The sequence below is a fragment of the Colletotrichum aenigma genome, assembly GCF_013390185.1.
Source record: "Colletotrichum aenigma strain Cg56 chromosome Unknown KSG_Cg56_contig10, whole genome shotgun sequence".
Classification (NCBI taxonomy): domain Eukaryota; kingdom Fungi; phylum Ascomycota; class Sordariomycetes; order Glomerellales; family Glomerellaceae; genus Colletotrichum; species Colletotrichum aenigma.
Genome location: NW_023500916.1, coordinates 2,382,734 through 2,395,397, shown reverse-complemented (window position 1 = coordinate 2,395,397; position 12,664 = coordinate 2,382,734). Strand labels below are relative to the sequence as shown.

Below are 12,664 nucleotides of genomic sequence, written 5' to 3'. Positions count from 1 at the left end.
AAAGCTGTCTGCTGGAGAACAGAGAACAAATTTTACTGTGGCGGTGGATACCGAGGTTCTCCCGCCCTTGTCTTTCTTTGACTGACACATGGAAGAACTCAAAGAACGACAGAGAACCGTAAATCCCCAACCTACCACTTTCTCAAACACCTGGCAACCTCCAATTTTTCTCTTTCGGCCCCTCCCTCAGCTTCCATGGCGGTGTGAGTCCGTGCAAGTGCCGAAGAATACTGGAGTCGATGACATCAAAACACCATGATCGCTCGGGACTGGCGGCCAAGAACATCCTGGATCTTTTCCTTATCGCCAACGGATCTTCTTCTTTCCAGGGATCCATATGCACTGTAAACGTGTGTTAGACAGCTGCTCGGGCCTAGCCCGGACAGTCCCCATCTCTGTCGCCAATCCTTGAACCCATCGGGAACTCCAACGCCGTCTGAAAGAGCGAGGACACGGCACGCCGGAAACCTTGCTTCGCTGTTTGCTGGCCTCTCGCGGGTTGCCCCCCATCCAATCCAATCTCCCATTCGCAACCTCCTACCCATAGAGAAGCTCTCAATCCGTGCGCTGCTTGAACAAGATTTCTAAGCCAGATAACAACTGAACCCACCCGAGCTACGCGGAGTGGCCACTCCCGCTCCAGTCGGACGAATCATTACGACGCATCTTGACCTTCTTTGGCCTTCTCTGGAAAAGTTCCGCTTCTTTCAAACCACCATGTCCCCTGGCGGGAGCCACCACGGGTATCACCAAGGATCCCTCCCTTCTGCGATCTGAGCCGCGGCATCGAGCCGCACTTTGGTGCCATCTTGTTCCCAGCTCGTTCCCGCTGTTTGACCCCACCCGTGTTGCAGTTTTTTTTTTTTCTCTCACTCTCTTGCGTGGATGCTATCGTCCCAAGTTACGGTTCCTTGGACGACGACGGCGGCGTTAATGCCTCTTCGCCGATGTGGTTTAGGACTTAACGTTGTTTTGAAGATGGGGGTTCGAAGGTTTAAAAAGAGCTGAGCTGCTCCTCCTCTTTCAGGTCTTTCATTTTGTGGAAGACACTCTCAACTTACACACATCAACTCAACTCTTCAGCAACCTCAACAACCTAAGATACCCTTTCTTTTTATTCCTTACCGACAACACATAATCACAATGGCCGCTGCCGACTACAAGTTCGAGGGCTGGGTTGGCCTCGACGAAAAGTCCAGCGAGGGCAACATGGTCTGGCAGCAGTACGACCCCAAGCCTTGGGAGGAGACCGACGTCGACATCCAGATCACCCACTCCGGTGTCTGCGGTTCTGATATCCACGTCCTGCGTTCTGGTTGGGTAAGTTTACAGCAACAACACCACGCACGTCGCTGCGATGTGACAACAAGCTAACATGTCACCAGGGCCCCGCTCCCTACCCCGTCTGCGTCGGCCACGAGATCGTTGGTGTCGCCGTCCGCGTCGGCTCCAAGGCCGAGGGCGGCATCAAGGTCGGTGACCGCGTCGGTGTCGGTGCTCAGTCCGACTCTTGCCTCGGCCGCCAGGGCGACTGCGAGCCCTGCTCCACCAAGAACGAGCAGTACTGCCCCAAGTCCGTCCACACCTACGGTGCCTTCCACTACAACGGCGGCAAGGCCATGGGTGGCCACGCCAAGTACCACCGCTGCCCTTCGCACTTCGTTGTCAAGATCCCCGACGGCCTCGACTCCGCCTACGCCGCGCCCATGCTGTGCGGTGGTGTCACCGTCTTCTCTCCCTTGAAGAACCACGGCTGCGGCCCCGGCAAGACCGTCGCCGTCAGCGGTGTCGGCGGTCTCGGCCACATGGCCATCATGCTCGCCAAGGCCATGGGCGCCGACAAGGTCGTCGGTATCTCCCGCAAGGCTGACAAGCGCGACGAGGTCCTCAAGATGGGCGCCGACGACTACATTGCCACCGCCGAGGAGGGCGACTGGGCCAAGAAGTACGCCAACACCTTCGACCTGGTCATCTCTACCGTCTCCTCCTCCAAGGTCCCCATGCAGGACTACCTCAACCTCATCAAGCTGGACGGCTCCCTCGTCCAGGTCGGCATGCCCGACGACGGTGCCTACGCCATCGCCCCCGCTCCCCTCGTCATGCGCCGTGTCAAGTTCACCGGCTCCCTGATCGGCTCTCCCCACGAGATCCGCGAGATGTGGGAGCTCGCCGCCGAGAAGGGCGTCAAGCCTTGGATCCAGGTCCGCCCCATGAGCGAGGCCAACCAGGCCATCGTCGACCTCGAGGACGGCAAGGCCCGCTACCGCTACGTCCTCCAGAACTAAGTTGGAGGCTTGCGATAGTTATGGGATGAATCGCTGCAGGACAAGGACTACAGACTTACACGGAGCGGGTCTTTGCTCCCGCAGCATTGTACATAAGATGAGGTTGATGACATGACATGGGTGCATAGACTGGGCATAGCGAATCGGTTACATTATAGACGTATAGAGAGAGATAGGAATGAATCTCAAACTCGTGAAGCAACAAGCTTCAATTTGAACAAACTCTGCGACTAAATTGTATGTTTCGGTGGTGAGCGAAGTCCGGATGTTTGCAGTGATGTCACTTGCGGCGAGGAGTCACCTCCTCTTAGCGTGTGGGGGAATCGGATTCTAGTCCGAGCACAACACCCCCACATCTACCTACCGCCTTTCCTGGATGCTTATTGCACCACGACGGAGAACATGAACATGCGACTAGGTATCTGAGTATCTGTCGCCGGCAGCCATTGATTGTTCTGTTTCGGATCTCTGTAATTGAGCCCCTGCGAAGGTTGCCTGATAGGCACGCCCGCCTTGCGGTTGCCTAACGGCCAACATCTGCAAGGACTGCCAGAACAAGATAAATACTGCAGTGAGCATCCGTCCCATCTCATCATGAGACACGGCATCGCCAAGCCTGGTCTCCCAGTACTCAAGCAACTCAAGAAACCATCCGCCTACACCCCATTCAGTAAGCTCATGACCGCCCTACAACTGAAACTCTAAGGCTGATGGTCTTCCAGCATCCCGCCAGATCCACATCTCAAACATGCCCAGGGCAAAGCACAACGATGTTGAGGAATTCCACAAAGCGCTGAAATCAAGCAAACGCATCCTTGCCCTTTGTGGCGCCGGCCTCTCTGCGTCGTCTGGTCTGCCGACTTTTCGCGGTGCCGGAGGCCTGTGGCGCAACCATGATGCCACTTCGCTGGCGACCATGAACGCGTTCCGCAACGACCCCGGACTCGTGTGGCTGTTCTACGCGTACCGGAGACACATGGCACTCACTGTCAAGCCCAACCCGGCCCATTACGCACTGGCTGCTTTGGCCGAGAAGAACCCGGACTTCTTGTGTCTCACGCAGAACGTCGACGGTGAGACAACCCCTCGATGTTCACCAAGCTCTTTGGTCTTACCAACATTTTTGTTTGCAACGGTGTCTAGGAGGCGTGAGTGGATAATGACTGACACGGACAGATCTCTCGCCGCGAGCCGGTCATAGCGTAGAACAACTCCGCCGCCTACACGGCAGCCTCTTTGATATCAAGTGCGCCAAGTGCGACTATGTCGAACGCAACAACACCGCCGACCCCCTATGCCCAGCCCTTGCTCCCGCGTCGAAGGATGTCAAGGACCCCAATGAAACGCTACCCCTCCTAGACCCAAAGAAAAAGCTCCCCAAGATTGAGGATGCAGATCTCCCGCACTGTCCGTCCTGCAAGGAAGGCCTCCTGCGCCCGGGCGTGGTCTGGTTTGGTGAGAGCCTCGACGCGGGGATGCTGGACGGCGTGGATGCTTGGATTGAAAAGGGAAAGGTCGACCTGATGCTCGTCATCGGCACATCAGCGCAGGTATGGCCGGCTGCCGGGTACATCCTCAAGGCGCACAAGGCCGGCGCGAGGGTGTGTACTGTCAACCCCGAAGCTGAGGACAAGAATCAGATGTCCAAAGTCAAGCCTGGAGACTTTGCATTTGGGAGGGATGCTGCGGAGGTGCTGCCGTTGTTGCTGGAACCGGTCATTGGGAAGATTGACGAGAATGGAAGGTATTCTTGAGGAGAACGATTGGCGGCGACTTGATTGGTAGCGTGGCCCAAGATATCGATTACTTCGTTAGGCAATCTATCTTCGGCATCTATTCATTCACACAGCCAGATTGCAAGCCGCATATTCTCGTGCGGTCATGCTCAGACGAAGCTGCTCGGAAGTATGCTGGGTAGACTTTTACTATTCGGACGGGCAGTGCATAGGTGACAACAGGGACGACAAGAACAATAGGGATAATCTGATATATTGGAAAAGAGAAGAATAAAAAGTATTAAACCTGGCACAGGTAGTTCGCCGCCTGGTTAGTTTGAGGTATATGCCCAGATAGCAAAACTTCATGCGTAACTCAAAGGTTACCCTATAGAAGAGAAGCTGAGACTTTTTTATTACTATACATCCATACATGGGTATCAGATCCCCTCAATTACATCCTGTGTAGTATATATAGAATAAACGAGAGGGTACGAGAGGGAACAATATTGAATCATGGCCATGTTTCGATTCCAGGCGCTACAGCAGTATCTTGGTGAGATCTTTCCCTGCACCACTTCATTGCTGCTGGCTTCAAAACGTGAAACGATCACAAGCGGTCTGCGCAACCTGTCGACTGAGATGAAATATGTCCGGTAACGTTGAATGTTGACCAGCACGCGTGAGAGTTGAAGAAAGCTGAAATTGCCTCTCTGCGCACACATGTTCTCTCTGTTGTCTCGACTTCCATCTAATGATTCTTAAGCCAAGAGAAGGGGGAAACAAGTCTACTAATCATATGGTCAATTTCCCGCATGGAACGGTTTACTTCTCACTGGATTTACCCTGAGCTTTCTCAACTTACGTTACGACCGTCTTCATCAACACTAACTTTGCTGGATTCAAGACGGTTTTTCATTTTACCCAGACTAGAACGATGAAGATCTTTCAGCCGTTTTGGGGGACCTCATGAACAAGTCTATACATCAAAGTTGAGTATTTGAGTGTCCGTCGTGTGCAACCTCATGATCTCACACTCCCCAACCAAATCCCAATACCCACGATGTCTTCAAAAATAAAGTTGAATACTGTAACGTTCAAGTTCACTTTCATCACCAAGGAGGGTTCGAATTTGACCCTCAAGACAAGACTTCCCCTACAAAGCGGCCTCAGAAGTCATCTTGGCTCGCATCACATGATCACCTACCGATTCCACTCAATACCCCCCCCTCCCCATCTCACAAAGGCACGCAGCTCACTCCTCACACAAGCTCAGAACCTGCTGTTACCCAGATCGAGGAACTCATCACACGAGCAACGCACCAAAAAACGCAACAAAAAGACCTAATATGTTCAAAATATCACCCCCCTCACCGTCCGAAGCGGCCCGAATCGCCTCAATCCACATATCGTCAATGTCCTCGAACCCGCTGCTGCACCTCCAGTTCCCCACCCCGGCCTCAATCGCACACCTGCACGACCACCTCGCCCAAGACACCCTCCGCCACCTCGCAGCTTCGCGGGTCCTCGTCGCTCGCAGCAGCAGCAGTAGCAGCAGCAGAAACAGTCACGAAAACAGCGCCAACGGTGACAGCGCATCATCGCCATCGCCAGACAGCAGCGTCGCCTCGTTTGTGAAATGGGACCTCGTCGGCGTTCCCACACTCGGTTCGGAGCGCTTAGATGCGGGCGAGCAGCCGCAGCAGCATGCTACTGCTGCAGAACAGCAAGGAGGAGAGGAAAGCCATTATCAACAGCAACACCAAAAAAAGCATGTGGTGGTGGACGAGGACGAACAAGAGGACCTGTGGCCCGTCTCAGCCAACCAAGAATACCTCACCGCCTACTCTACCGCCGCCTCGTCCGCTCGCAAGCAAGCAATGGGCACCCGGCCTTTTGTCCGTGAGTGAATTTCTTCTTCAGCTGCTGCTGCGGCTCGTTTCTATCCTACACGTACCTACCTACCTGCTGCTTGATTTCTGCCGGGGCGGCCATTCATCCTAGTAGGCCGCCTCACACCCCTCCTCTCCTCCATAATCTCATCATCATCTCCCCATCCCGGTATTTCCCTTACGTGAGATTTTCGGAAGATGTCGCGTGCGGCGTCAATCCCATCTCCTCCCACTGGCAAACACGGCAGGCAAGAGAGGAGAGAGGCCGAGTGGTGCGTAATGGTCGTGTTCGCCCCCGGTGGTCCCCGCCAAGTCGACGTTCATTCACCAGCCCCCAAAGTCCGCAATTAAATGGCCCGGCTCCGAAGTCGCTCGCCGGCGGTGGGCCGAGAGTTAGTTCTCTTGGGAGGGGAAGGGACTTCGGCCATTTTGTTCCTTTTCGAACATGGAGATTGTATTTCGACGACTATCTCCGCGGGACCACAAATGACTCTCTCGCATAATGCCAGCCAGCTCCACGGAGAGAGAATACCCACAACTTTCACGTAGCACTTTGACATTTCCAAAGCCCGCCATTGGCGCTAATATATTACCCGGGAAATCTGACATATCGTGGGCCTGAACATTCATTCCCCGCCTTGCGGGTCTCCGCATGGCCTCTGCCGCTACGGCGGTGCGGCCGGTCGGTGGTCCGTTTTGTCGGGGAATGAATTGGGCCCCCTTCTAGATCTGACCTTCCTGTGTACCGACGACGGGTTCCGGGGCCGCGGAGCCGGGACGGCACTCGTGCGCGCCGTTTCAGACGAGGCGGCGTCCAGAGGGTTGCCGGTGTTCCTGGAGAGCACAATGGACGCTGCGCCGTTCTACAAGAAGCTGGGCTTCGCCAAGGTCGGCGGGTTCCGGATCTCGATACCTGCGAAGAATGGCGGCGAGGAAACGTACGAGGAGGTTTGTATGATGCTGGAAGCGGAGGCTGCGTGACATACTCTGTCCGGAGCCCGAAGCTGGCGCCAGACTCAGAAGATGTGTTGATGTAGGATAAAGGCACGCTTGAGCGTGAGCTCGTGTCTACTGAAGCACACACACCTGCAAGTCTCACTCATTTGATCGGATCGGCAGCATCTGCCTCTCACCCGCCGTCGCCACGTCTTCCGTCTCATGACCTACATTGATCGACCGCCGGTTGATAAACATTGACGGAAAAACGAATGCCAAGCTCATTGATTTCAGCGAGGTCTTCCCGCGATGGTGTTGGTTGGTTTGAACATCAGGCCTGAACCGGCTCGAAGGGAGGACATCGAGCAACGTCGGTCAACACCGCCCAGCCCTCCTCAACGCATCAGAGATTTCCATGACCAATCACATTTCCTAAGATCATCGGGTGCATGTGGTCTTGAACGTTGCTGTTCACCGGCTTGGGTTGGCATTAGCGTATTCTGTTGTGAACTGTGCGGATAAGAATGTTGGAAAAGACCCTTGAAATTTTGCCGCCGCAGCCCTGAATCGCAAGCGAATGTCGCGGGCCCGCAGCCCGGGATTCATCCTGCTTTCACGAGTTTATCGCTTCCTAAAACGTAGGCTTCTGCCCGTGCCCACAGCTTGCGGTTATGGAAGTTCTAGCCCGCGGGTTGAGGGTGATACCCCAGGGCAATCGGAGGAACTCCAGGTTGGAGATGTCGCGCCTCCCTCCGTAATAGATGCGTGTTGTCTTGCAGAAGAACGGTCTTTGTGTGACTGCACACTTGCAACTTTGCACGTAATGAGATGGACGACATTCGGGCTAGTATACGCCGAATATCAAAACTTATCCCCTTTTCTCTTGTTTTCGTCATGTTCCGTGATGCCACGAAGTTGGCCTGGTTTGAGGCTTCCTTAGGGCAAGGGACCTATTGAGGGGAGCGGACTCGAGTGGGAAACTGGCATTTAATAGATGGCATTTCACATGACTGCAAGCACTCTGGTTGCGTGGAATGTTGTCAATCGTGCTGCGGCCTCGGACCGAGAAGCAGAGGTTGTCGGGTAAATCTTCACCGGCCAGGAGCTGCCGCTTGGCGGACTCCCTACGGTCCCTACGGTCCCTACGGTCCCTACGGCATTCGTAGTTACAGGCGATGACCGGGTTGTCGAGGTTGGAAAGCACAGGCGCCAATTCCGCACCGCCGACGGCCCCCCGGAACGCTAGCGATAGAGCCGCCGGGCGTGCATCGTGAGTCTAGCGGTATTAGGAGCTCAATGACGTAAGAGCCGGCTAGGCACGTGCGTGAGGGGATTGCCCCTGTCTGGAGTTGCTGGGTTAGGGGGGTCGGGTCGATATGGGTGATGAGTTCGCGATGCCGCACAACACTCGGAGCGGTCCCCCACGAAAGGCGCGGTTTTGGAGAAGGAGAGTGGCTTGGGTATTGTTGAGAAAAAGCGGTCGGGAGACGCGAGATGCAGGGATTGTGGGGGTCTCCCGCGAAAGATGGTGGGAAGGGCAGGTTAAGCGTTTGCATGGGCGTTGAGATTTAAAGTTGGTTGAAGGACATGCGAGGTATCTGTAGGTAAGTAAAGTAGGTAGATGAGCACGAGGGACACTTGGGGGCTTTTCGGCAGGTGAGCCGACGTGGCAGCTGGCAGATGAGATAGATGAGTGGGATGCTGTGTGACCTTAGGTTTTGACAGAGACCAAGAAACAAGAGGCAGGTTGCAGGAGAAGCCGTTTGTTTGGTCGACACGGCGGCAGAACGAGCATGTGTTTTGTTGGTGTGGAGGGCCGGCCAAGAGCTAGGCATGACATGACAAAGATGGGAGTGGTGTTGAGAGGAACGATGGTCACTGAGTAAGTGAGTAGGGACTCACGGAGAACCCAGTGACGAGCCAGAGAAACAGGGCCGATGATTCGCAGGAGACCAAAGGTGTGCACCTGGTGGTGGATGCCCCGCAACCCCGCGTTACCAGCACCGACGCGACGGCGGACTGGCCGTGATTTGGCATCTAGACTAAGGTACTCCGTACAGAGTAAAAGTACGCAGCAGTAATCAGAGGGTATGTGGCATATGGAGCCTGGAGGGAGGATTCACGGCATCGTGGGATGCTGGGTGAGGTGCGTTCAACGTTGCAGGTTTATCCCTCCAGGTACCTTAGATAGGGATGGGATGCTCTGACACTCTGCTCGTCGGTTGTCGATGGACCAAAAGTTGGAGGTCGCACCGTCCTGACTCGGCAATTTTCAGCTGTTACGTTATCGGTATTGCCGCACTAGACCCAAAGGGGCTAGGGCGAGGTTTTCCATAAGGTAACAGGAGCCACTTTCGGGGTACGAGTGCGCTACAAGCGCCGGGAGGGGCCCAGGGCCCCAGGGTCGCCATCAAGCTGCAGACAGGCAGTGGGCGCCGGTGGGGCCCATGTTCCGCCCGAGTACCGCCGACTCGGATCTTGCAGCGCCGGCCCTTTACGAAAGAGAATTGAATGGTGGATGGATGCATGCCGCTGGTCAAACGGGCCTGACCTTGAATAAGCAGCTCGACAGTGACAGTGACAGTGACAGTCAAATATATGAGCCGTGATTTGCCCAAATGCCATTATGTATTTCTGTCTCGTAGCACCTTCTACCCAACGCCCGGCCGGGAATGGACAGAGATAAGGCTGCCTCCATCACCGGCCCATGTCTCGTGCTTTATCTTTCCCATCCGGCCAACCCATGTCCATCTTGTCCATCTTGTCCCTTTTGCCATGTGCTTTTGTGGACATGGTCGTTCGTCTGTGTCCACACGCCACCACACACTACCACACACTCCACACCACCTCTCTTTCTTTACTGCGAAGTACTGCGTACGCTCTTTTTTCCCCTACTCGACCCTCGGGCGGGAATGCAACGAAAACTGCCCCGTCCTGTGCGACGTAATCGTTATCGCCCGCCCAGCAGTTAGATCTGGACCTGCACGACTAACATGCCGACGGCGCCTCTTCTGCAAAGCATACACCCTGACAAGAGCCGCTCGCCATAGCCCGCGCCGTCACTCGTCTACCTTCCAGGCTACATACTGCTCAGGAATCTCTTTCTTTCTCTGACCACACTCTGTTACATACCACTACTGTCAGTTACCGCCGCCGAGGTCTGCTCTTCCACCACCCCATCGCGCCTTGTCGTTCGATTCCTCGAACCCAAATCGTAATTCTTTCTGATGCAATTGGACGCCCGCAACTTGGCTTTGCACACTTGCCCCATGTTGGGTGAAGCATAGCCTGCCCTGCCCCATTTTGCGCGCGCACTCTCCGTCTACCGTCTTTGTGCGTGGAGGAAGCACGGCCTGATTTACACTACTTTTCTAGTTCTTCTGTGTCATTGTCACCGACTCGGCCGCCGTTCAACGTCGGCATGCTTGTCTCGAGAGTTTGATGCCAAGCCATGCTTCCTGCACCTGCTCTACCGCTGCCGTTACCGCTGCCACTCCCGTTACTTGCCTGATGCAAAAATACAGAGTAGTGCTGTATGGATTACAAGGTCGGTGAGCGCGAGATGGACAGCTAGTCCCTGAAGGAACTTGGTCAACAGAGTGTGAGGCCATGTCCGTCCCATCCTGTCCTGTCCTGTCCCTTCCCATCCCATCCCCTCCCATCCATCCCGTCCTATCCCATCCCGTCCCATCTACCTACTTGGACTTGTCCACGGAGTCCTTGTCCATGCCATGCTCCAACCCCATCCTGATCCCCATACCCCAGCAAACCAAGGTTTGGGACCTTCTCTCGTTTGGTTCTTGGGTTGGTCGGTCGTTCTTTGCGCCTGGCACCGAACCCAAGTCTACGCCCGCCGGCCAGTCAGTCGCTGCCTTCGCCTCCTCCTCTAATACGCCCCCTTAGTATCGACATCCACCCAGACGAGACGTGCCATTCATAGTGAAGGGGGCCTCGGGGCGTGGAAGAAGTTTTAAGGCATTGGACCGTATTTCGAGACTGCTTCTCACTTGCTGCTGATGCTGCGTTGCTGCATGTCGCTCGCCGGCGGTCTGAGTCTCTTGCTTGACGTCTCCTAAGTGCTGTTCAGCAGATCCTCCTTGTGGTTGAAGACGCGCGCAATAGCTGATAGAGGGTGGGCTGCCGCGAGGACAATCCATCTGCATTTCGCAGCCGCAATTCTTCCCCCGGATACATATATATCTATATTTTTTTTCCCCCTTGTGGTTGGTCTGCCGCGTCTGGGTACCTGAGCAGAAACATCCATCCGTCCTCTCTGTCCGTCTCCTCCTTCTGACTCTACCTGGCCATACCTTACCTACTGCTCTTTATCCTCCTTGACCTTTCTTTCTCTCTCCCCCCCCCCCCCCCCCCCCCCCCCCTCTACACTTACTCTTTTCCCCTTCCTCTCTTCTTCTTTCTTTCCATTCCTCTATTTCTCTCTCTCCGTTTCTTCCTCACTCCGTCATCCTCGCCACCCTTCCCATTAAATAATAATATTATTCCGTATCGAGCAAACGAAGACCCGGGAGGAGCAAAGGGAAAGAAAAAAAATCGACACCCCAGGATTACCGGTGCGGCGCATCCAATAACGGATCCTTGAAAAAACAGTAAAGAGTAGACATCGCCTCTTACATATACTTTTCCCCAGGGCCCAATGACACTGATAAGCCAGGCTTATCTCATCCTTGCCTTCATCGTCACTTGAGCCCACCCGATATCGATCCATCCAAAAGCAAGCCGTCCAATCCCAGGAATTGCATCTAGCCCCAAATTCGGCCCTGCATCCGCACCCCCAAAAACAAAAACCACCACCATCCATTTCCATCACCAAAAACGGGCGCAAATCAACCCATCTTGCCCACTCTCGCAGCGCCGCTTTATCTCCATCTCTATCGGCCGCCCAAATCCCCGACCACCACCAACTCGGAATCCTGCAACCTAACCCACCCCCGATTTCTAACATAGCACCAGAGGGTATTCTAGCGTCCCCGTTTACAATTCCCGTTGCTGCTTATCTCGTACCTCTTCGCCTCGCGCAACACCTTGGGTTACTTTCTTGCACCTTACACAATCCTCGCGTGGTCTTTGTTCCACCGTTCTCCAACTCGACCTAGTCTCGACCCCAGCCCCCGTCAGTCACGTCAACCCTCGCAATCGCACCCGGTCGACGTCCGTCCGCCGTTCTCGCTCAGTCCGTCTTCGCTCTACCAAACTTCCACCGCAGGACCCTTATCTCGACCGGCCTCGGCCTGCCGTACGGGGTAGCGTTATCTCAGAGAGAGATAGAATCCTACAGGTCTTCCCGTGTTGGCCAATCTGCTGCTTTGTGTTACAGCACAGGCTCGCCCGCCACATTTCAGTGAGAGTAAGGGTGAGAGAGAGAGAGAGAGAGGGCAAGGGCACATTGAATCGGCCGCCAGCCAATCCTGTCTGGCGGATCGTGCATCTCGTGCTACGTACTCGTTTCTGGCCTCAACTCAACCAAAGAGAATCTATTGCTGTCGACCTCTGGTGGCGGCCCCAAGACCACTCCCACCAGGCACATTACATCACTTGCATCTCGTCTGCCGCCTCGCCGTGGGGCTCCAGCCGACGTGCCCAGCTTTCATCCCGGCCAAGTGTGCCAGCCTTCTTGCCCGTCTGGCATTCAGGCAAGCCTATCGTCCTATCACCGCCGTCACATCTCCGGAAAACCAGGAGAGCAGTAACTCACACCCGCCTCAACCACCCCCCCAAATCTCGTTCTCCAGGCCAGACCAGGGCCGGGGCCCCGTCTTGACGAACCGGGTCCGTCCGCCCGTCTTTCTCCCCTGCGTCGGCCCAGCCCTGTCCGTAT

The 12,664-nt window shown here is 55.1% G+C and overlaps 3 protein-coding genes across 3 annotated transcripts; all 3 read left to right on the top strand.

Annotated features, from left to right (window-relative positions):
* Positions 1–1,143: 1,143 nt before the first annotated feature.
* On the top strand, positions 1,144–2,285 carry ADH6-1 (NADP-dependent alcohol dehydrogenase 6; the record flags this gene model as incomplete). The annotated part of the gene is made up of 2 exons (XM_037329769.1): positions 1,144–1,320; positions 1,386–2,285. 2 exons carry the CDS (start codon positions 1,144–1,146, stop codon positions 2,283–2,285), a joined length of 1,077 nt encoding a protein of 358 aa, XP_037172227.1.
* A 594-nt stretch (positions 2,286–2,879) lies between these two features.
* Positions 2,880–4,039, top strand: CGCA056_v014526 (NAD-dependent protein deacylase; the record flags this gene model as incomplete). Its single annotated transcript, XM_037329768.1, has 3 exons — positions 2,880–2,955; positions 3,008–3,358; positions 3,462–4,039. The coding sequence occupies 3 exons, from the start codon at positions 2,880–2,882 to the stop codon at positions 4,037–4,039; spliced, it is 1,005 nt and encodes a 334-aa protein (XP_037172322.1).
* A 1,376-nt stretch (positions 4,040–5,415) lies between these two features.
* Positions 5,416–6,873, top strand: CGCA056_v014525 (uncharacterized protein; the record flags this gene model as incomplete). The annotated part of the gene is made up of 2 exons (XM_037329767.1): positions 5,416–5,902; positions 6,620–6,873. 2 exons carry the CDS (start codon positions 5,416–5,418, stop codon positions 6,871–6,873), a joined length of 741 nt encoding a protein of 246 aa, XP_037172225.1.
* Between the last annotated feature and the right edge of the window lie 5,791 nt (positions 6,874–12,664).